Genomic DNA, 24,613 nt, shown 5'->3' on the forward strand with positions numbered 1-24,613 from the left:
GTGTGTGCACAAAGACCAGGTGAGCACACAGTGGAATGGCAGCTCTCTGCAAGCCAAGGAGAGAGGCCTCGCCAAAAACCAATCCTACTAGCAATTTGATCTTGGACTTCCGGCTTCCAGAACTGTGAGGAAATAAATTTCTGTTCTTTAAGCTACCCAGTCAGTAATATTTTCTTATGGCAGCCCTAGCAGACTAAGACACATGGGTTATCTCAGGTAATCCTCATTACAAAATATCCACACTTTCAAATAAAAAACTAGGAGCACAGAGAAGTTATGCAACTGGACTAAAGTTGCACAGCTAGTTGGTAGTGAAACTGTAATTCAATCCAAGCAATCTGATTCCAAGGCCCATGTTCCTAACTGCTCATGTAATGTAATATAAAGCAACACGATTAATATCCACAGTGGTACAAAATGGACATTTTATCAGAAAAACCCATAGCAAATATAAATTTTTACAAGTACTATGTGCAATGAACTTCTAATTTTAGTCCCTTTCTTCTTCTCCTCTCTCCATCACCCAAACAATAAATACTTTTGTGAACCTTTTCAGCTGAAGCATTATTTGAAGCTTGGGGATCTGGCAGTACGCCCATGAGGTCCATGTTCTCCTGGACTTTACATGTTAGTAAGGGAAGGCAGCCAGCAACCAATCCAAAAGCAGACAGACATAAGTGCAAAGACAAAAATAAAACAGGAAGTTGTGACAGGTGGGGCTAGACTGGTGCTTTCCTCCACAGCCACTTCTTGAGTGTGCACTATGAAACAACTGCAAACAGGCCACAGCCCTGCTGTCAGGGCACTGCTAAAGCTGCCATGGCATTGGGAGGACCCAGCCTCCAGGCCCCCCGTTTCTCTGCAAAATGAGGCTTCTGTTCTAATAGTCTATGACTTCTTTGACTAAGTTACTTAGACAATGCTTACCTTAACCCAGGTATTAGGGTAATGGCAATAGTAAATGCTATAGTAAAATGTATTTTCTACTTTAGAATATTCCTGGTGTTTTACGGTGAGAGGTAGAAAGGTTGCAGGAAGAAAGGAGGGAGGGGACGGGATCTGAACAGACTTTAGCTGTGACAGTAAATATATCTAAACACTTATTATATAATATTATACCTGTAGTCAGACACCGCCAATCTCTGCTGGGGAGTGAATATGAAGATAGGCGCTTGGGAGGAAGCACGACGATTTAAGGTCCATATAAGAAAGGGTTGGAGGGGTCATACAGAAAGCAAGACACTGGAGAAAAGTGACAAAATTATGGATTCTTTTTCCCTGGAGAGCTTAATGAACCAGAGAAGTTGTGCTTGGTGTGGTCTTGCTCAGAAGTAGAAGGATAAGCTGGTCCCCACAGGGACTCCTTGGATCTAGGAGGCTCTGATGATTACAGAAAGCACAACTTCACACCCTACTTCTGGCATCCCTTGCCACTTAGGGCAGGGCAAGAGCAGTGCCACGTCCTCCGTGTCCCATTTCAGGGCAATTTGTGCGAAGAAAAAAAACTTGAAAAGTGCCTCCAGGAAGCCCCATAACAGGAATGGATGGGTGAAAGGTACCAGAGGAAGAAGGACCAACTCACTGAAAACAGTGGAACCAGAGGGATGCACTGCAGGTAGAAACACAACTGCCTTTTTGTGTTAGAACAAAAGCCGGGCACGCAGAAGACGTACAGAACCATGGTAAACTGACTATTGTCAGAATCACAAGATCACCCTGATTATCAGGGATCTTTAAAGAAGGATACGTGATTTAATAATCTGGCCCACCAAATGACATCAGCCCCAAACAACAAGCAGGCCTGCAACAGACAATTCCTGCTGATGACTGTAACAAGATTGGAATCAACAGCCTGTCACTTCACGTAAAGCCTTAAGTGAAGTGTGGCCCTGGGAGAGAGGAGAACAAACGCAATGCAAAAAAGGAGTGAAGAATATTTAATATACTGTGTAAACCACTGCATGCATTTGGTTTGAAGACAGTAATTCAATAAGCCAGAGACACACGATATTCATTGGCAAACACTTGTGGACACAGTCACAGAGCATTTGAATCACCGTAACTATTAGCATTTGAAATATCTTATGTGGACAGTCATATTTTATACTTTTATCTGCTTTGATTTCTTCTATTGTGGGGAGATGAACTGCCAAAAGAAATCTGTTTGGGAAATTCTAGATGCTTGTAGATTTTTAACATTTGTCTTGGGAACCCCACTGCCTGAAAGAGACTAAGCAATTAAATTCACCCCAGCTGTGTGTGTGCGAACACCAACAGGCTCACCACCGGCACCTACATCGTTCCTGGGGCCGCATCATTTTTCTAAGCATCCTGTGGTTTGATTTCAATGCTGAGAACAAGGACGCCTTTTTCCCCTCCCCTAATATAATATTGAGAGCTTTAGCGCTGTCTGCCACATTCTCTTTTCTCTCCAGAATTGTCTGCAGTTTTAAAGGTACAAATCCTGAAGAAATGATGCAGAAAACCTGTATTCAAATCTGAGGAAATATACACACAGATTCCATGCACAGCTTTCTGGCCCGTGGAGAGTGGACCAGTTCCCTTACCTTTATCATAAATTTCCTTCAAGACCCCTCGTTTTATTAGCTCCTCTCTGCTTTGCCTCATTGATATTTTCCTTTCCAGGGCTATAAGCAAAACACAAACAGAGAAGCAGTTGTGAATAAGTAACAGATTTTTTTAATGAATCATATTTTAATATATTGAGATATATTGTATGGGAATCTTCTGTAAATTCCACGGTACAGGTAATGATACCAGTTAACATTTTTGATGCTATGATAAGCATTTTAATTAGATATTTCATTTAGTCCTCACAACAATATCCAAATTACTTAAGAGATAGGCATTGTTGTTTCATTGTGTTTAACCCCAATTTATGGTTGAGGAAACTGTAGCAGAGAGAAGCTCAACAACTTGTTAGAGTCACAAAGTCACTGAGGAAAGGAATCAGGATTCAAAGGCAAAAACACTATGTCCGATCTCGGTTTAACCTTGTGTCATAGTGCGTTTTCCTGAGTGCCACATTTCCTCACAGGTAGGATTTCTGTTTTAATGATCTAGTTCATGCAGATCATGTCTCACTGAGGACTTTTTTGCTCCCCAGCTATTAAAAAATGGTACGAAAATATCTCCTAAAGAGCTCCCTGGATGGAGGGACAGAGGGGTGACAGGGAACCTCCAGGGGACAGCTACCACTGCTCTCCTCTCTTCACTCCAAGTTGGAGCAAGTCAAGCGAGGAATGGAAGGCTCAGTTACCAAATGCACCTCCACCCGGACCCACCACTCAGTTGAGCCAAATGCTCCGGCAGGTGGGGGCTCAGGAAGGGAAGAGGGAGCATTTCCTTCTGGATCTGTGGGCATGATGGAAGGTGATTCAAGTGGAAAAAGGGCCCAGGAATGGAGCAGTGAGGGGCAGCACAGGGCAGGCCTGTGGCTCAAGGTAGGGCGGGGAAAAGGAGCAGAATTTGTGGAAGCAAGCAAGTTATTCCAGCAGCTGACAGTGCAGTTTCTGTGTAAACACTGGGTGGAGGAGGAGAGACGGTATTTTGGTTGCTTTTGTCAGTTTGAGAATCTCTACCTCCTTTCGATAGACAGTCATTCAGGGGAGTGGAAAACCAGTTATAAAATAAGGAAACTATTTTATGCAGAGAAATTCAGATATAGATTAATCACATACACATACACACACACACACACATCCCAGCATAATTTATAGTTCAAAGAACAGTAAGAACTAGAAAGCAAGGAAACAGGGATTGTGACTCAACTCAGTTACCCACTAGCTGTGTGACCTTAGTCAAGTGACTTGCCAATCTGGGAACACACTAAAGCCCCACCTACTTTGATGTATACGTCTAGGGTGGGGACCTGGATATCTATAATGTAGTAAAAAGCTCTCTGGGTTATTCTCAGCCATATATAAGGGCTGAAAATCACTGACACTATGTTTTGGGACTTAATATTTTAAAAATGTTATGTTCTAACTCTTTTTCTTAAATTATAATGAATTAAGTGGTATAAGACAGAAAAGCAAATGTTAGGTTAGGTTGCACTTGCATATAGCTTACTGAGAACATATTAATAATAAGACAGATACATATAAATATATACCCCCAGAGGTGAGGGCAGGAGGGTTGTACGGAAAGACAAGCGTGAATGGTGGGTATAGGGACCACTGCAGCCCTGTTCGTTTTGGAGGGGTGAAGGAGTTTTATGACCTGTATCAAATGACACGACACGGTGGCAGGAGGGCAGAAAGATGTTCTCTATGCCGAGGAGGAACTATCAGAGAAGGGAAAGAGAACTGCATACTAGCTAGGTTAGGAGGTTCTGCTTGATTTAGAAAAAAGATTTGCTTAGCAGCACAGTGGGAAAAGACTGGATAGGCAATGAGAAGCAGGGGGTTTTAAGCAAGGAGTGTGTTAACAGATATTTTGGGTGACATAAAGCCATCTGAAAAGCACACATAAGGAGATGCTTTGCCATCCTGTACTGAATCACATACATTGAACAGATTTCGCTAAAACAAAATGAGGTGTTCCAGGGGCTTTTCAAAATCACAGACTCAAGTGGCTGGACCTGATGCACAGTGCTAGAGGAAGTACCTGCAGCAAGGTGGGCAAAACCCTGGGCTTGGAGGTCCGAGCCTGCAGGTACCAGTAGGACACGGACTCTCTCTGGCCAACCACTTAGCCATTGGACCTCAGCTGTCTCACCACATTCGTTAAACAACGAGGGACCTGCTGCCCAGGGAGAAAAGCAGTCTGCTAGGGGCTGGAGATGATGGTGTCTGAAGGGACAGTCCCTCCCCTCATAGAGTTTATAGACTACAGTGCCATTCAGACAGTCATGTAATAATGCTATTATCTAATGTGTGATTATAAATTGAGATAGGGCCTCTTACAAGAAAGGGACATGGTTCTACCAGAACATGTGATACATAACCTCCCCTATGGGGGCATTAGAAAAGGTTTTTCTGAGGAAGAGATCCCTGTCAAGTTTGAAAGATGAGTATACATTATCTCAGCAAAGGGCAGTCAGGTAGGGGCTTAGGGAACTTCTCCACACATAGCAAACTGGGCAATGGTTCCTGAGGGAGAAATCATGTTATTGTGGACAAAGAGAAAGCAAGCTGGTGTGACTGCAGCCACCAGCATCGGGTGGAGAATGGTTTGAGATGTGACCAGAGGGGAGGGGGCTGGGCCATGCAGGCCTCCTGGACCATGTTATTCTAAGGGCAATGGGAATAAAGGGCCAGAGTGCAGTACAGCAGTCTAGGCAGAAGATGATGGAAGCTCAGACTAAGATGCTGGTGACCAAAAAAAAAAAAAAAGATGCTGGTGACAGAGATGAAGACAAAGGATGCATTCAAGACATATGAAGGTAGCAACACTGCTTCGACTTAAAGAGAAGGATCAGATGTGGGATGTGAAGGAAAGATAGGGGGTCAAGGACGACTCCGCTGGTTCCTGACTTGCGTAGCTGAATGGATGCTGGTGTCAATTACTAAGGTAGGAGACACGTGATGAGAATCAGGCTTGGAGGGATATGGAAAGCTCAGTGTTAACCGTGCCTAAGAGGAGACATCAAGTATGTGCTAGGGAACTGTAGTCAGATGCTTCATAAAACAAGGATGGGAAGTTAGATGAGACTGTGCTGTGTGGCATGGACTCTGCTAGATTCTTTCATGAGTCAGTGCTTCTCAGCTTTTCCATGGAAATACCCCCAATGGCAAAAGAGTAATGCCAGGGGCTCTGAGGGCATGACTGAAGTTGCCTGTCCCAAGCACGCCATTTCTTTAATGTACTGAGCTTTTTTCCCTAAGAACTAAAGTGGACCTCACATAATATATCTGCCCTTATTTAAACAAGAAAATATCCCCCCACCCACTACTACCAATTTCCAAGTTTAACTGACATTCTTGGAAGAGACGGCTTATTTATTCTTTGGCTTTGTCCATTTCCTAGTACAAAACCCTGCGTCCACAGGGGAAACACAGATCATGTTGAGAAGGGTGGAATGTCACGTAGGTTAACTTAATGCTCACCACCATCCTGTGATGTATTCTCATCCGCGTTTTACAGATGAGGTACCTGAAGCCCAGCAAAATTTACCTGCTCAGAGTCACATAGCAGTAAGTAGAAGAGCAGAAAGAGGTTTTAATGCCTGTTTTCCCCCCGCCCCCATGATACCACTCTGTTGTGAATATTGTTATAATGATATAAGGCTCTAAATATAATCTAATGTACAAGGCTCTAAAAACTGGAAGGCAATATCATTATTAGTTTATTTGGGGATGGACATCATGGTAGAATGGCATAATTACACTTTGTTTTTAGGAGCTTCCTTTTAAGGCACTCTTTACTTATTATTTCTTTTAGCAAGGTATACACATGCCTCCCTTCTAATCTTATTTTTAGCAGCCCTTCCAAAGGTAGAGTTAAGTTTAACTGGGGCCAAAGACAAGCTTATCACTGCTCTGGGAAGTGAAATATAGCGGGCTGTTTGGTGCAGAAAGACAACTCAAATCATTTGACCTTGTCTACTACTGAGCCGTAAAACACAGGGGGAAGCAAATTTAATATGGGGGAAAAGAAAATGCAATGATTTCCTTTTCACTAACCAAGGCTAGGTCTTATCCTCCTTCTCTACCAATTTTGGTAGAACAAAGATGAAACAAGAACAAAGGAGAAGACATTAAATAAAGTTAAAGAAGTCAGAAGAAGAAGAGCAATGCGTCGGGGAAGAGAGAAGGTGTAATGTGCACTGACTGCATCTGCTCAAAGGACAGCAGGAATAAATCAGATAATTGAGACCCGAGCACAATGGTGAGCCAATCAACTGGGGAATGTGTGCACTTTGGGAAGTGGGCAATAGAAGTAACAGAACAAAACCATCCATATTTTTTTTAAAAGAACATTGAGAAACTGTCTGGTTAGATGTGTGGCGAAAAGCACGCGAGTGGGTAATTTTTCATATAAAAGAAAAAGAAAGCCAATAAGGACTTATTTTAAAATAAGAAAATCTATTATCAAATATAAGGATCCCTCCCTCTAATGTTATTTAGCTTTTAAAGCACAGGGCAATGTAAAATCTGAGTGACCATACACGTGAATGTTCTGGTGTAAATTTTTTGGTTATAAAACTGGATGGTAGTGATGGTTGCACAACTCTTTAAATTTACTTAAATCATTGAGTTGTATATTGACAATGAGACAATTTTATGTTATGTAAATTATATTCAATAAAACTGTTAAGAAGTGAACATGAACAAGAAAATAGTGACCACAAGGAAAAATTCCCATCATGGTAAAAACATCAGTTAAAATTCGTAAATCTAAGCAGGCAATTAAATTAATAAACTCTAGGCCATAGTAAGCAAGAGGACAACATGAAAATAATTAGAAATATAGCATATAATGGTAAATTCTAAAAATAGTTTTTTAAATCTCTAATACAATGGTACCAAGTATAAAAAGCAGGAATCTGATCCCCCCAGCCCCGCCCCAAAATGAAAATACAGTTCAGAGAGTGGCACTACAACTCCTTGGATATTCAGAAAAGGACCAAATGTCTAGGCTGCAGTAAATGCAGAACACTGTAATAGGCTTTCGAGATGGTCCTACGACAACTGAAATATTGAAACAAAAATGCACAGACCAGCAAATGTGCAAAGACATTGCAGGAACATTCAGTCTAAAATTCTATGCTAATAATGAGATAGCCTGAAGAGGAAAAGGGGGAAAAATTGCTGATTTGCTTTTATAGACTGACAAAAATTAGTTGAATAGATCCAAACACATAAAGGAGCTTCGCATACCCTTCTTGCCTGAAATGAGTGGGAGAGGAATTCTTAATCAATGTACCAAAAATAGCTTAAAATGGCCCCCCTAAAATAAAAAAACATATTCAAAAGTTGGTACATCCAAGGAAGACTCTCTAAGTTTGCCATCAAACTCCACCTTAACATAAAAACCACACAGAAAACCTGGAAAGGCATAGTTATTTTTGCATCTTTATCACCATCTATTAATCATGCCTTTTTATTTTCTGTATTTCTGATGCGTTGGCACGTTGACATTTTGGGTCCTTGCTGATCCCGGAGAGACTGTCCCTCCCAGGGATAGCCAATTCCTACAGACAGGAAATGAGTTTCCTAGGAATGCACCTTTTATATGCAAACCAGCCAATCTGAGTTCATCCTCTCAACCACCTCCCTTATCAATTCTTACACTACACGCCACTGTCCCCTGCCCTAATCACCCCAGAGGCAGGTAGGTACCAGACCACTAGAGACTCTCCCTATGACCCAGAGGCCACTAAAATGAGTCAAACTAGCCAGGTAAGCCTGTTTACCCTGCCCTGCCCATTCCTCCCTGTGGAAACTACCATAAGGCTCCTGTTAGGTTTTCCTCCCACTCTCTCTGCCTCCTGACCAGCCCTGATGCTGCGCCATGTGGCCCTCCATGGTGTGGCATGACCCTTTCTCTCAGGATTTGATTATAACAAACTATCTTTTCAATGGCAGTTGTCTACTGATCTGTTGGCCTTACCATCCCGGAATAATGAAAAGACCTACATTTTAAAAACACCTTTCCTTGCACTGGTTTGTAAACAAAGAAAAAAAACTAAGGGGATTTTCCACAGCTTTATGTTCCAATCTATTGTTTTAAAGTCAATTTACATTTGAGCATGTGCTTTAGAAATGGGGAGATTGGTTTAGAACTGATCCTCAGCAGCAAATTCCACCAGAGTCCAGAGATTAACTCTAATAACGGAGCGACAGTCGTTCTAATCACTTTTAAAACTCTCCTTCGTAGACTGAGCCACTGCTGCAGTCTATGCCACATTTATTAAAAGCTAGTTCCTCATCATCTCTCCTTAGTTATTTTCCCAGTCTCCTTATCCACATGGGTTTGTGCTAAGCCAGGGAAGCCTATGCTTCTTTGTCATCGATGAATTTAAAATAGACACGTTGGGTGGGCTCCTTCTCCTTAGTAAATGCCTAAATTGGATGAATTCGTTAGAAATAACTACAAGCCGTTCTCTTTTTCATTTTTTGCAACCACACATATGCTTTTATTTTTTATTTATGAAAGTAATACACGAAAATATTTCCACTTTAAATAATTTAAAAAATATAGAGGAAACAATCTACTATTTCCCCTGCCTTCTTCCACTGACCCAACTCACCAAATCGCACTACTGCCCTCCTTTGATATTTTGATATTCTCTCTCTTTTCTTTCCTTCCTGTTTTTTCCCCTCTTTCCCACATACTCACACCCCTCCCCACTGCATATAAATATAGCTTTTTAAAAACAGAAGTGGAATCATTCTGCTTATATTGTTCTGTAAGTCTTTTCCCCCCTCTCATTTATCAATGTTTAAGAGATCTTCCCATCAGTACATACAGAAGCACCTCATTCTTTTTGAGCGTCATATAGGAGATAAGCACCATACTTTATTTAACCATCTGCAACTGAAGGAAATTTAAGTCATTTCAAATTTGGGACATACAATCATTGCCACTGTAAATATACCTTTTCACCCATGTGAACAGGTATAAGAATTTTTCTAGAATATAACACTACAAAATAATTTCTGGGTGGGGCAGTACCGATGGGAGAAAATAACTCATATTTTATAATTTTAAGTATTGCATCTTTATTTAAAAAAAATGAGGAAATGGGGGGGAAAAGCAACATTGATGCTAGAACAAGTCATTTGGTTCTACTCGGAGTACCAGAGCAGCGACTTCTTTAGATTTTTCTCTAGGATAATCTATCTCTATTGAATTCTCTGTTCAACTGATTTTAAATTACATCCTGCAGGGGACAGAAGTTTGAAGGAGGTAAAACAATTGAAAAACAATGAAAGTTTTAGTAGCTCACTGCAGGGTCTTATACCTTCAGTCATTAAAATAGTCAACCTGTAAGTAAAATATGTAGCTTTTATCCCTTTAAAATTTTACAACTCCAGTTAAAGTGAATTTAGGCTACAAGTCTATAAGTGACAAATGGAATGAGCCTTGAGAACCTAGGAAATTTACCCACTGTTCACCTGACTTCGTGAATAATGAGGATTATTAATATGATGTCATAACTCTAGCCTAGAAGGACCCAGCACAAAACAACTCACATTTCAACTATCTCTGGAGAAAATGCTTTCATTTTTTAAGATGATGAGATTTTATTTCAAAATTAAATTTATACATACAATATATAAAAGAGGAGAAAAGGGAGCAAGGACTTGGAGGAGTGAGTAAACATGAAGGTCTTCCATTTTGAAAGGTCAAATGGCAAATTCAAGTTGATCTTTTATAATATTTCTTAAGGAAATCAATGAAAAAAGCAACATGCGTGTCAATCTAAATGCTATGTTGAAAAAAGAAGGGAAAGTAAAAAAGAATGCAACTCTAAATGTCTAGTTTCAGACAGAATGGTATGATAAACATATTCAAGAAGTCATGCTAGTCTAGAACCAGTCTGTATGAGCACCAAATACGTGCCTTTTACTAACTCTGAAGATGTTTGAGTGCTATGAATAGAATAGCTAAACATTTGCTAAATGTGGACTAACTAGGCGAGAAGGTTTTCAATTACTTGATTATCCAAAGAAAACTTACTGAATTACTAACTAAAAGTGAATTTAACAAAATATTTGGCAATTAAGGCCAAACGATCTTCAAAATCAGAGAGGCTGACCAGTTTAGAACTTTCTTCCCACTAACAATCCAAGCCATGTGGAAATTCCATCTAACAGAAGCTAAGGCAGATGTGTCCTCATCACGTGATAATAAGCACAGATCCTGATACCCCCAGTTACAGTATGAACTTCAGCGAAGGTCCAAGGGGAGAGAGCACAAGAATAAAGTTCCACATCTGCAACATGGCAACCTAGCCACTGTGCTTGCGTAATGCTGCCTGCTAGTTTGGGTAAACTCTTCATGGCCCTTGAGGGAGAGATGAGATTATTTCCCGTTCTTTGTGATTACATACAAGATATCTAGATCAGCACTTTCTAAAGTCAGTAACCCCCAGAGATGCTCTAAGGAAAGGGTCCCGAGGACAATAGTTTTGGGAAATGCCACGCACTCCTAGAGTATCACAGTGTATACGTGAGCACAAAAAGACCTAAGTGAGGAAACCAGTTTAACTCAGTTTAACCCAGTGTTTCTCCCAAATTCACTGACAATATGAGCCTTCTATGGCGTACCATGGGACTTTCACTCTGCTGAAAGTCTCTGGGTGGTGGTGATCTAAATACCAGGTAGCAGGAGGCAGATGTGGTATTTTGTTGTAGAAAGGAACCAGGAGGTCAGTCCGTCTAACTCAGCAGGGACACAGAGTGGCCAAGCTCTTTTGTCAATAGCTTTCCAGTAAACGAATCAAACACAACCAAACCCCCAAAGTCCAGCAACATCAAATGAGCGAGGAATGACTGGTAGATCCTAACGGAGCTAACTGACCAGCGATCTGTCTACCTGTCTTTCTGTGGTCCTGCTAGAAACTTCGCTTGGTGAAGATTTGCATTCCAATGAGTTCCCGGATGGGCCAGCCTCCCCCAGATAAGTACAGATTAGACTTGTTTAACCTTGAGCAGCCCAGTACCACACAGTATCTGCCCAAAATAACACTTTTGGTTTTGACATAATTGATATTAGGTACTTCCTTCTGCCCGAAGTTCAGACAGTGTTATTCCTCTGGAGTCAGAGAGCAGACAGTAGGAGCATGTCATTAGCACAGACGAGGTGATTTGTTCTCCTCCTGCCTGTGGGGGATGTGCTTAGAGCCAGGTCCCACAGGAGCTCTCTCTATCTCCTGATGAAGTGTTTGGGAAAAAGGAAGGATCACAGACTCACTTTAAGCTGTAAGTTGTGCTGTTCAAAGTATATTCTCCAAGGATCTTGATTGGATCTTGGTTTGAACAAACCAGCTGTAAAAGCGTTTTGGGGTCAGTTGGAAAAATATGAAGATGGACTGGGTATAAGATAATATTAGGGAATTACTGTTAGTTTTGCTACATATTATAACAGTCTTGTGGTTCTACAGGACATTTTCCTTATTGTTTTAGAGATGTCAGTAATTTATGTTAAAACACTTCAGGGGAAAAAAAAGCAACAGACATGGCCAAATCTTAGTAACTGTTACGTGATGGTTATAAACCTATACAATTATGCAATCTTATTGTTAGGCCATATTTAGGCCAGGAGCAGAAACATTCTTATCTTAAAAGCCATCTTGTCTTACCTGCTGGCTTGTATTTGCCTTAGGCCTAGAGAAACCGCCTGGAATGTAGAAACCATCTTATCCTAAAGTCATCTTGTCTTGCTTTGTACTTTGTACCTGCAAGCCCGTGTTTGTCTCCTAGGGGCTTATGATCTGTAGGCCTGGGTGGTCCAGAGGGCGGCCTGGGGGTCAGGATGTGGAACCGGAGGGCTCGGTCATGCCCCAAACCCTTTGTTGTGAGAGACAATGCAACGAGAACCCCCTGAAACATAGAAGGGGGAACAGCCTCATTTACCCCCTCCTATAAAACTCCATAGCCGTTTGCTCGGGGAGGTTATGGTCTTTTCTAGCCCGACCTCCTGCAGCTCAAACATGCCAAATAAATTCTAATAGACCAGTTTTGGTCTCCCGAGACTTGAGACTCATTCCTTTGGCTGTGCCTAACACTTATCACTATACAATTCTCTCAACTTCTCTTATGCTTGCAAATTTACAAAATAAAAAGTAAACACAAAAATGAATGAATGTTACAAAGTAACGCTGCGTGAACTGAACAAGACAAGAACACATATACTATGATTCCACTTACATAAAGTTAAAAAACTGGCAAAACTGAATGCGTGGTTTAGAGATGCATATCACTAAACTTCAAAACTCAAAGAAAAGAAAGGATATGGTGACAATAAGAATCAGGTTAGTGGCTACCTGTGGTGGGAAGAGGACCTGCAATCAGAAAGTCACCTTAGGGGCTTCCAGGTGCTGTCGGTATTTTCTTTTTTGACTTCGGCAGTGGTTATGTGGTGTTCACTTCATAACCATCTGTTAAACTGTACGTCGATGCCTAATGCATTTTCTCAATGGGTCCTATTTTCCAAAATAAAAACATTAAGTGGGCATTCTATTAACTTTGCTTCTCTTTGTACAGTTGCAATAGTCTCTGATGGGGAATAAAAACCTCAGCCACCATATAATGAAATTACGCAGTTGGCCAGCAGACGACTAACTCTTGTCATTGAAAGAAAGGGTGATTATAAGGCAGTAAAAGACAAAAGTCTTTTCCTGGTCATTTATTCAAGTAGGTCAGACCCGAGTATAGAAGGGTTGCTCTTCACGCTTGCAAGTCTTTAGGTAGAAAGACAGAGACCTAGCATTTCAGGGCACAAATGTTGGCAGAAAGTTTTAGAGGCGAGTGATTTTGCAGAAGCAAGGATTCTGAATTTTGAAAATAAGATGGACGATTTTTGGAGCCCGTCCTTGAAGTAATAAGTAAGAAGCAACATAGGGTAAGTAGTTTTGCAAGGATCAGGCTCATCACTCGTGGGACTACACGAGGGAAATTGATGCTACAATGTGCAGATTCCACTTTCTTTAGCTCCCACCTCAATCTGCACAGGAAACTTCAAATCAAATTCTAATAGAGTAAGTATTAGTTTTCTCTTCTGAGATCTATGAGACACAAAAGAAATAATTCCTTCTCCATTTACTGGCCCCCTCTTATGGGAGCATGGTAGAACCTGATCTAAGATCTGAAAAATAATTTACGTTAAGCCCTGTTTACAACCTTCACTTTGTCCTTTCACCTATATACCATCTATTATGACAGACTTTTTCATTAAATGTGAAACAGATGGCCCTACAGTGACAGAGAATGCAATGTGATGAAAGTGATTATGCTAGAAATAAAGGTTTAGTGCTTTGGGGCTTATTTCTATTACTTGTAGGAAAGGGTGTCATAACATCTAATTTTTTTTGTAATTGTGCACTGAGCCACACTCACATTTCTACCACGTTCTCTGCTGCCTCTAACGTTCCCCTCCTCCCCCCAGGAATAAAAAGAAAATTCATTGATTTAGAGCTAGTTAAGTGAGTTTCTCCTTCCAGATGTAGAAGCATAATGCTGTACTGTATTTCATTCCAGACACCTAATTATTATTGATCGCTTTATGATAGAAGTATAGTGCCTAAAGCACTGAAGAATGGAAATCTGAAATCCTGCCCAGAACAGCTTAATACCCCAGCTACCACCTGTTACCTAAAAGATAATAGGGCCCTTGTTCAAAATGGTTTTGTGGTGCCAAGTTCATGGAAATAAGCTTGCTGCTTCACTGCTTGTTTTTCTACTCATGGTCAGATCAACCCCGCTGCACTGAAGTCCTTAGAAGGCAGTGTGAAGATATTTACGCTTTAAAATCTTACTTCTCTGACACTGTACGAGGCAGAGAAAGACAGCAGCATTAGGCTGAGGGTTTTTATTCGTTCTTATTATCTACAGTTACGACTAAAGTCAGCTAATCATTTGGAACAAAAATTTAAAACATCGTAACTATGCGTTGTTGTGTCAGATGTCCACGCAGACAAATATGTTGCTTGATAGGGACATTTTTGGTACAGACTTGATTTCTCCCTTACTTTGCCATGGTGACACTTAAACTATGTATTAGGAGCTACTCGACGTGCTTTCCATGGAGTGCTTTATGTAAGCCTCAAAACAACTCTACAAGTTTGTTACTACCCATCTGCATGTTGCAGATAAAGAAGATGTTAACTAACTTCTCCGAGGCGCACCATTGGGCTTGAATCCAAACTGTGTAACTACAGTGTGTGGATGCTTAAACATGACATTGGACTGCCCATCTATGCCTTTAAAAGCTAGAAATAGGCCAAATATATCTGTTCGGCCTATCTATAAACAAAAAAACTGGTATAAATAGGCTGTAGTCTCTATATAAAAGAACTAAAGATATCATTTTTGCTTTTTCCTGAGCAGAATGATGAGAATTTCTTAAGTCATTATATCAAGTGCAGCAGTTATGTAATGTTCCTTGAAGGAGGTTTCGCAGATGAAGATGAAACATACTGCCTTGTATGTAAAACTCAACAAACTGTGTGATTGTTATTACGACCATTGTCATTTGACCAGTCTTCACTTTAGGAAAAAGTTCAACTGGCCAGAGGAAATACAGAGTCACACACAAATTGATAAATTCACTTTCTTTTATATGTACAGGCATGCCCCGGTCTATTGCAGTTCACTTTATTGTACTTCACTGGTGTTGCATTTTTTTTTTTTTTTACAAATTGAAGGCAAGACTCTCTACCAGCAAAACTATTACGACTTGCTTTACTGCAGTACTTGCTTTATTACAGTGGCCTAGAACCGAACCCATAATATCTCTGAGGTATGCCTGCATGTGTAAGAAATGTCCATGTTTAGGAAGGTAAATATCTGCTCAGTTACTTCTCATCAGTCATCTCAAGGTGGAGAAAACTATACCGGAAAGGAATGTGCAGATTTACTATGCATTTCAATACCTATCCTTGAAACGTTGAGCTACACCAAAGGAGAATACAAATGTTCATGGAGAAGAAATGCATAATCTTTGCATGTAATTAAATAACAAAACTATCCAAATCTAAGAGTCCAAGTTATTTAGGAATGTTCCTTCCCATTCTGTACATCAAATGTATTGTTTCATTTGTGTCTCAATCTTCTCCTCTTGTGTGAGAAGAGGTTTCACCCAGAAAAGGACTGGATTTGGCTGTACTTTATGCAAACATTCACCAACTAACGATAAAAACAGTATGGCCAAATATCCATTATCTTCAAATAGGAAAAATAAATTATTAATTTGTACTAGGAGGAAAAATAGTCAACCTTTAGTACCTGGATACTATCCTTAAAAAAAGAAAAAAATCCCAGAATATTTGAATAGCAGGTCAGTACACCAAATATTTAGCCTAATAGCTAGTGGAAAAATTGAAAAACACAACCAATGTGAAGAAGAAAGAAGAAATCTCATAACACATACAATAAAGAAGAAAGATCTCGAAGCACAGTGCTACTCAAAGCTTTCCTTGAGGCACTGCTTGTTCTCACAGAATGCCATCAGCCCTCCCAGTTATGACAAGGCAGCGAGATGTGAAAAGCAGCGTGCTCCTCCCTCAATGAATGCTCAGCCTTCTCTGCTCGTCTTTTGTGATTGCAATTTCTGGGTTTTGTTTTTTGATGGGCGTTTCCGCACTTCTTTTGAAGTCACTGTCACAGGCAGAGTGGAAGCTGACAAGTGTACACTCCTAATCCACAAATAAAAATAGCAGAATTCAATTGCTTTCATTTGCTTGAGACTGATTCTTTATGAAACCGTAAATAAAACTTTGTTCCATAATATTGTCCTGCAGTTTCTCAGTTCGAGGAGTTGACTCCTAGTTATGGGTTGATCTGAGTAAATATCTGGGCCAAGGCAGCAATTCAAAATTCAAATTCTGCCTCTTAGTGCCATCTTGACTTGAGAGAGTGAGGGGATGAGATATTTATCGGCCGTGGTACTGATGGGCCTCCAGCTGATCTCAATGGTGTTCAAAGGCAAATGTGAGCCATGAACCCATTTCTTTATTCCTGGCAAACCCATCAAAGGGACTGTTCTGGCCTCATCACCAGGTTAATAGAGAATCTTGCCTGAGGTTGTATCTACACAATATTACAGGAACAAGCAATGAAAACAGATCAATCAACTTGATTTAATTTCCCCCCTATGAAAACATCCTGTCACCTGGCAGAGTTAACTAGATAAAGTAATCGCTGTGAAACCATGAATACAGAGCTTAAAGAGAAACTGACAGGGCTCCGTCACATGTTGCGTTGGCACTATTAAGCTCAGTGATGCCATAAGGTTAGCATTTTATTTTTATTGTGGTAAAATACCTATAAAATTTACTATCTTAACCACTCTAACTGTACAGTTTACTAGTGTTAAGTGTATTCACATTGTTGTACAACCTAGTTCCAGAACTTTTTCGTCTTGCAAAACTGAAACTCCATACCCATCAAACAACTCCCCATACCTCTCTCCCCCAGCCCCTGGCAACCACCATTCTGCTTCGGTTTCTATGAATGTGACTACTCTGGTATCTCATATGAGTGGAATCATACAGTATTTGTCTTTTTTGTGATTGGTTTATTTCATTTACCATAATGTCATCAAGATTCGTCTATGTTGTAGTACTGACAAGATTTCCTTCCTTTTCAAGGCTAACATCCCACTGTACGTAGGTACCGCTTTGTTTATCTAGTCATTCCTAGATGAACACTTGGTTGCTTCCCCCTCTTGGCTATTGTGAATAATGCTTCCATGAACGTAGGTGTGCAAATATCTCTTTGAGAGCCTTTTTCAATTCTTTTGGAATTACTGGGTCATGGGGTAATTTTATTTTTAATTTTTTGAGGAACCGCCATACTGCTTTCCACAGTGGCTGCACCATTTTCCATTTCCACCAACAGTTCACAAGAGGTCTGATGTCTGTACATCCTTGCCAACACTTGTTATTTTCTGGGTTGTTTTGTTTTTGTTGTTTTTATAACAACCTAATGTTTGTGAGGTGATGATTTTAATTTTAAGATGTCAAAACTCAAAGAAAGGGAAATTATGAGAATCTAGAATTATATCTGGCTATGAGTTTAAATGCTTTTAAAAGTTGCCATTTCTTCATCTCAGGTCACAGAAATATATCACAAACTAAAGGCCCTTTTTGGCATTTGGGATTATAAAACTTGATTTCTTTATAAAGGAAAAGTGGGAATGGATTTCATGAAAAAGATGAATAAGAGGAAAGGTTGTATTTTTCAGAGAAAGAAATAAAGGTTTTGTTATTGCAGTTATTTTTATTTTATATTCAAAATAAATACTTATCTTCATAGTTAAGGAAGGACAGTAGCTTCACTGGGAATATTTGTATTTCCCTCCATTGTGTGTGATAAAGGTTTTTAATTATCTGAGGCAAAATTTCTGGTTTATGAGGAAACCTGGCTACCTGGTAAGCACTGGGTCTCTCTCTTTGAAGCTTCACTGGGGCTTAAAACAATGCTGTCCATTCAAATTGATTTCCTCAAATGGAAAATTTGGGGGGAATACAATTGAGTCCAAAACTATCAGGATGGATTCTGTAAGCCTTCTAGCTCTATGTTTCAAATAAATAGAAAATATATTTATAATGGAAAAAAAATAGTTTGTGAATTTGTAGAGTAGGTGTTAGAAACCTTTTCTGTAAAGGGCTACATAGCCACAGTCTCTGTGGAAACTACTCAACTCTGCCATAGCAGCTATAGATAGTGTGCAAATGAATGAGCACGACTGTGTTCCAATAAAACTTTATTTAGAAAAACAGGCTGGAAGATGGATTTGGCTTGTGGGTCACAGCTTGCTAACCCCTGTTGTAGAAGACACAAGGGAAAGAAATTTAAAAATTAGAGTTTTCTTATAAGTTGAAGGAGGAAGAACAAACCTTCAAGTTCTGTGGCACAAATGAAGAGAGAGAGAGAGAGAGAGAGAGAGAGAGAGAGAGAGAGAGAGAGAGAGAAATAAAAAAGACCAATGGCGAAATAAACCCTCTTGACGCGATGTCTTTCAAAACGAAGTATAACACTGTAGCTTTCATGTACACAAATATATTTCGTAGTTCCATGTCATGTCCATGCTCTGGATTCTTTATCTAAAACAGCCTACAATAAATAAAAATCAACACAACCTCGGATGTGGAACCTTGAAATCCTAACTTCCTCAAAGGCTAATGTTTGCCTTTACAAAGAAGAAATTCTCAAGTAAAATCACACCCTTCATCACAAGCTACTTCACAGATTCTTGTTGTCAGTATAAGGAGATGACATCTTCCTGATTAATCAGGCTCCCAGGTCACTGCAAGGACATGTGCCTATTCATAGGGTTGGCTGGGCCAGTGTCCCTCTAACATCCATCTCGTTTTCCCCTGGAGTTTCTCCCAGAGTACTGACAAAGACTCTCTCCTTGATCAAACTCTAGTCAGGCTCTGCGGAGTCCTCTTCTTGACCAGGCCTTAAACAACTCAGCCAACAGGAACTCAATTTTCAACACAAAAGATTTCATCTATCCCACCTCCCTGACCCTCCACCCTCACCCTACACACACTAAAAGACTTGAAGAAACACTAGCATATTTTCTAACAGCTCAAGGTTGTGCTCCTTGGATGATGACTCTACCCCCTGAAAACGCTTCCCACAGAAAGCTCAATGCTGCCAAAAGAACTTACTACTTGTTCTGGCCAGCACCTGGCATAGGCCTCTGACCTCTCCATTCTTACAACATTTACTTTAGAAAATCTACAATAATAAATCCTTTCTCTATCTCTTTGAGATGTGTATGTATCTTCTACAACCCAGGATTGTCTTTTTCAAGGACCTGGAAGCCATTCCTTTGAAATGGAATCATTTCATGAGAGACAGAGCCTCTGTCTCCCAGTCTCTGAGGGAGGGCAGAAGCCTAACTTCAACAGAAGCCAGTTAAAAGACACAGAGGGCCTAACACATCCCTTAATGCCCTTCAGCACTTTTCCTTTAGCGCACAGCCAGTGTTTCAAAGGCCTGCCTTTTGTTCCCATGGAGTTGAACTCAGGTTACACTGGGGTGTTTCCTCTACTGCAATAATAAGGAATTACATTTGTCTTACAGCCTTTCACTAGGGTCCAGCTTTGTTTCTCTTTGACAGTGGTTAGAGCTCCAGGCTGCCTTCAGGGGACACTGCCCCATCTGTAACACTTGGGCACCAAGAGAGACAAAACTTTCTCCTGTTTTCCTTAGCTTTTCTTGAGACACATCACCTCTTCCAATCCCAGGAAGCCCAAACAGATTTTCTGACTGATGCTTCATGGGTCAGTCCAAGAGACATATTTTCGTTTCCTACCACCTAGAGCCTGCCCTCTTCATCTCAGACTTCTGGAGACACAGGCCTCTTTGTCTAGGTGAATGATACCAGGAACAGACTCACTCATCCCATTTCCAATCCACAAGTGCATGGGTCACCTGTGCAGTTTAACCACAGCTAAGTGGTTACCCATAATACACGGCATAAGGATTCAAACCACAGGAATTGCTGAATACAGAAACTTGAGTGCTATTTTTATTTTGGACAAGAGAGGATGGTAAAAGATACCTGGATGACTTACTCCAAATAATTTAAACAAAGTAGTGAGGCAATTTTCAAAAGTACCATTTTATGTATTAATAGAATCTCTGAATTAGGGTGGCTTGTGCTCAAACCTAGTTGACTCATTCAGTCATTCATTTATTTGGCCACTAAAACACTAAGTATCTTTAGAGTTAAGACACTGATCTGGCTTTAGGTCGCAGGCACATTCCATTAACTTGATTCCTGGGTACACCTGGAAAAATTACTTTTTATCTTCTGTATTTGCTAAATAAAAGGAAACACAGAACTGAACTAAACCAAGCCAAAATATAATGTTTCATGTTTGCACATTTGAGCACCAAAGATTGTTCAATGATTAACTCAGTAGCTTTAACTCTTAATTGTACCGGAGTGCTTCCCAAAGATAGTTACCCCCCCCCCCCATAAGAAATAGTTATTATGAACGTAATGTCATCGGCCACAACGTCATGAATAGACCAAGTATTTACTATGTGCAGGGTGCAGAGGATGGTGGATGGCTGTGATGTCTGCAGAATGTGCAGTTTAGGTGAGCGCAGGTCTCTAGGTCTCTGGAGAAGGTTGATTAGCTAAGGGCTAACTGATGGGGAGAGAGAAAATGGTATGCTGGGCGTTCAGGGGAGGGAAGAGTGACCTGGCAGAAGTAGCCAGCTGGGACTTGGGCTGGGACTGGAAGGGAAGGCAGAATTGAGCTCTGACAAACTGAGCCAGGACGCTCCACCAGTTAATCAGAACTAGAACAAAGGCCTCCCCCAGTTCTCCCACCAAGTTATTGTAACCACTTCTGAGTTCTGAATTTTGAAAGGTTCTTTTGAGAGGGTTAGTACCTGAAGCTCTACGTTAGTAGAAGATATTGATGCCTGGGACGTGAATCAATCTTCAAAGGTTCATGTCTATTTCAGTCACATGGTGAGGAGCCATTTGAATTTCTGTTCCTGAAGGGGGTGGTCTAATGCACTATTTTACTTACAATGGTGCTTAGAAAGGATTTGGAAGAAAGGAGATTAGGAAACGTCATGAAGATCAAATTTTGAATGACATGAGTTCAGCTTCTTTTTCTAAACTTCTGGCTTTGGGAAAGCTCCTTTTTACATTATTAAAAGAACATGAAAGGATTTTATGTTTGTGGCTGAGGTTCAGTGAGATCACTGAAATGAATCCTTAACAATATTTAAGTGGTCCACCGAACAGGTTGAACAGGCTTAGGAAACTTTTAAAATATTTTAATTATTATTTTAAAAGCAGAATGCCCCATGTTATCAAATTAAATGAAGGTAAAATTTCTCCAAAATTTAGATAGGCTTTTGAAACAAACAGGGAAACACTAACCTGAAGAAATTTTAAAATAAACCTTGCTCTTGCTTTATTGATAATTATAGGAATGAAATGTAGCATCTACATCTCATGTCTAAAATTATTTTTAGAGAAATACCAGGGACAGATCTCTCCTGATGTGCTATCTCAATGGAAGAGTCATCCCAACCAGAGGCTGATTCTACCTGGGCTCAGTGCCCTGAGCCGGCCAGGCAGGATTCACACTAACAGGAAGTACAGCTAGACATCAACTGTCTGTTCTACCGCAAGTCAATGAGCAAATCTTGAATATTTTATCTGTGGATTTCATTCATTCCTCTTTCAACTTTATTTTCTAATTTTTTTTTTTTTTTTTTTTTAGCACATCCTATGTTCGAGGCACCCAGCTAGGCATTGGAGATACAGTGGTGAATAAGACACTTAATCTGGTATTAAAAATCGGGCTTTATCCTACTCTATAGAATCACAATATTCTGATTCTGAAAGCCCAGTTTCAGTAACTGAGTCCTTTTCTCAGTTTCATCCTTTAACCTCTATTCTTAGGGACTAGGATTCTCCTATTTCTTACAATTTTGCTAGTTTTTTTTTTCCACCTACGAATTTTTATTAGGGAATTTCTGCATTCGAATCTTCAGACCTGTGTCTGAGTTTCTGCTGTGTACCTACCTGACCCTGATTACCCATCAGACATTTCCCATTACTCATGATGTAAGCACCTAATTTCCTACAGTAATTCCCTTTCTGCACTGAACTTGAGTAATACCCCAACCACGATGGGGAGGTAGGGAAGGGGTCTACTTTGGGCCTGGGAGTGGGATAGAGTAGGTGGTATTATCTTTTGAATGAATTGGGCTATCCAAATAAAATGTATTATGGTCAACTGAAAAAAAAAAATCATCTATATCTATATCTATATCTATATCTATATCTATATCTATATCTATATCTATATCTATATCTATATCTATCTATATCTGGAGAACTGAGAAGAATCAGAAGCAATGAGACAACCAAACAGAGCTCAGCATAAAACCAAGGGAGGGAATGGGCTTCCTAGGGAAACGATATTAGATGGGAAACAACAAAAGGGAAATCACTGAGCCTTAGAGACAGCCACACTGAGGAGGCTGGAAGAAAAATATTCCCCAAAAGTTAGAGGAGAAAAACAAAGCTGTTGGAAAGTGAGATTTGACAAATTCTAGGCATTTTGCATACTTTATGTAAGGAGTACTACTACCCTATTTCATACAATGGTTGTATAACGATTTTTTGAACACCTTTAATGGGATTTACTATGTCATTCATATTCAAAGTATAATTTTTACGTTTTTAAATGCTCATTTTAAAGTTATTGTCATGTCCTAATTTGCATAGCTGAGGAAAGGCATTTTAAGTTTCCAAATAAGGAAATTACACATTCAAAACTTGTATGAATCCTCCATTTATGGAAACTGCTTACAATTGACTTATTCAGATATAGAGAAAATCCAGACTCATTCTCCTACGAAGACCCCAAAGATAAGATATAGATTTGTAGAGAAAAAAACAGGTGAAAGAAATCGAAATCTCAGTTTACAAATTTGTGGTGGCAATTTTACAGGAACGGCTTCATTTAAAGCATGTCAGACTTTGTTCATTAGAATACACCAAGAAGGTTATTTTAAAATGCACCTGTCTAAAACCATGGGTTGGATGAATTTGCTAATGAGGTCATTAAACTATTTTCAAGCCTCACATTGTTGGTTTATGAGAAAGTTCAGTTAAAATTTTAATTCGCCTCAATGGAATTGCAAAATTTATATTGGGATGTGGTTGCTTAGGAAACATATGCAAGAAAAAAAGTCCTTCAGAGTGTGAACTGAAGCTAATGGAAGAAAAACTCTTCCATATTGTGTCAATTTTTTCCCCAATTCAAAGAAACCAATGGTATAGCAGGTGAACCAATTAAATAAGAGTATGGTTTTGAAACTCAGTCAATATTTTTTTCTTTGTATTAGGGTATTTAAAATTACAGGGATTTCATCTTTATTAATGATTTGAAATAGATTCAACAAATTGTCTTCCTCTATATGAATCCAGTAATTACTTTCAAATACTTTCCAGATTTTTAAGTTACCACAGCATTCATTTATCTAAATCGCAGTCAAGTTGCTAGTTAGAGAGAAGCCAAAAACGCAAAGCAGCCAGCAAAATGGATGGCACAAATCCATGCATTAAAACTCATGTAGTTAAATCATTCTGAGAGCTCCCCATGCTCCCACTCCTAGCTAGTTTACTTTAATTTTAGCTACAATTTAAATGGGCTTGGTAGTCTGGTTCCCAAGCCCATACCAGATTAGAAACATAAATTAGAAAGCAGAGGCAGGATGATGGGAGAGGTAGCCCCTTACAGAAATGGAGATAGGGAAGATTTTAAAGCAAGAAGGACTAAATCGTCCTACACCTTTTATTAGTCCCTGTGAGTATCTGTTTTCAGGGCACAGCATAGTAAGAAATGTTTTAATAAGAACCCTAAAGCATCAAGAAAATATAAAATTAGGTTTGCTTTACTCTAAGAAGAAATGGGAAAGTACATATTTTAAAGAGACTTCAATTGAAGATTGACTTAAAAAGTTCTTTAAGGCATTTAAGAGATAATCTTTTGGTAAAATTACTCAAACAGAACACCTAATTTCCTAATGCTTAATGAAGCATTATATTTCCATAATGATCGAAATTGACATAAATCACTCGAAGACATAATTATCTACAGAGCTATGTAACACTGTGTAGCTGTGCCTGATTAGAAACATCAAAGAAATTAACAATTTAATAAAGGTATATTGATGTTACTATTTTCTAAGCACTTCAACAATTTTAATATATATTTTCTGAAATTCAGGATAACTTCCAAAGTGATGAAGCCAGAAAACAGTTCTAATTCCACAACATAATGACCATCAAGCCTAGTTCATTTAAATCTAGATTCTTAAAGGCCAGAGACAGTTCAAATTTCTGGTAGCCGTCACTAAAACCATCGACCCTTTGGAGAGTAAGAGGATACCTTGGGCGTCCCACTGGTCTCTTACTTCTG

At 39.7% G+C, this 24,613-nt stretch overlaps 1 protein-coding gene across 17 annotated transcripts in view; it reads right to left on the reverse strand.

The window, feature by feature from the left end:
* Positions 1 to 24,613, reverse strand: part of PHACTR1 (phosphatase and actin regulator 1) — a 503,450-nt gene that overhangs the window by 101,696 nt on the left and 377,141 nt on the right. For 11 of the 17 annotated variants that reach the window (XM_019742988.3, XM_019742983.3, XM_074335214.2 and 8 more), the window contains one exon: positions 2,568 to 2,648. The exons of the other annotated variants lie outside the window; for them this stretch is intronic. In XM_019742988.3, coding sequence (XP_019598547.1) covers positions 2,568 to 2,648 — 81 coding nt within the window. The remainder of the gene's footprint in view (positions 1 to 2,567; positions 2,649 to 24,613) is intronic. 17 annotated transcript variants of the gene reach the window in all.

The sequence above is a fragment of the Rhinolophus sinicus genome, chromosome 14 (genome assembly GCF_057876585.1).
Source record: "Rhinolophus sinicus isolate RSI-liver-muscle chromosome 14, RSI-T2T, whole genome shotgun sequence".
In the NCBI taxonomy this organism is placed as follows: domain Eukaryota; kingdom Metazoa; phylum Chordata; class Mammalia; order Chiroptera; family Rhinolophidae; genus Rhinolophus; species Rhinolophus sinicus.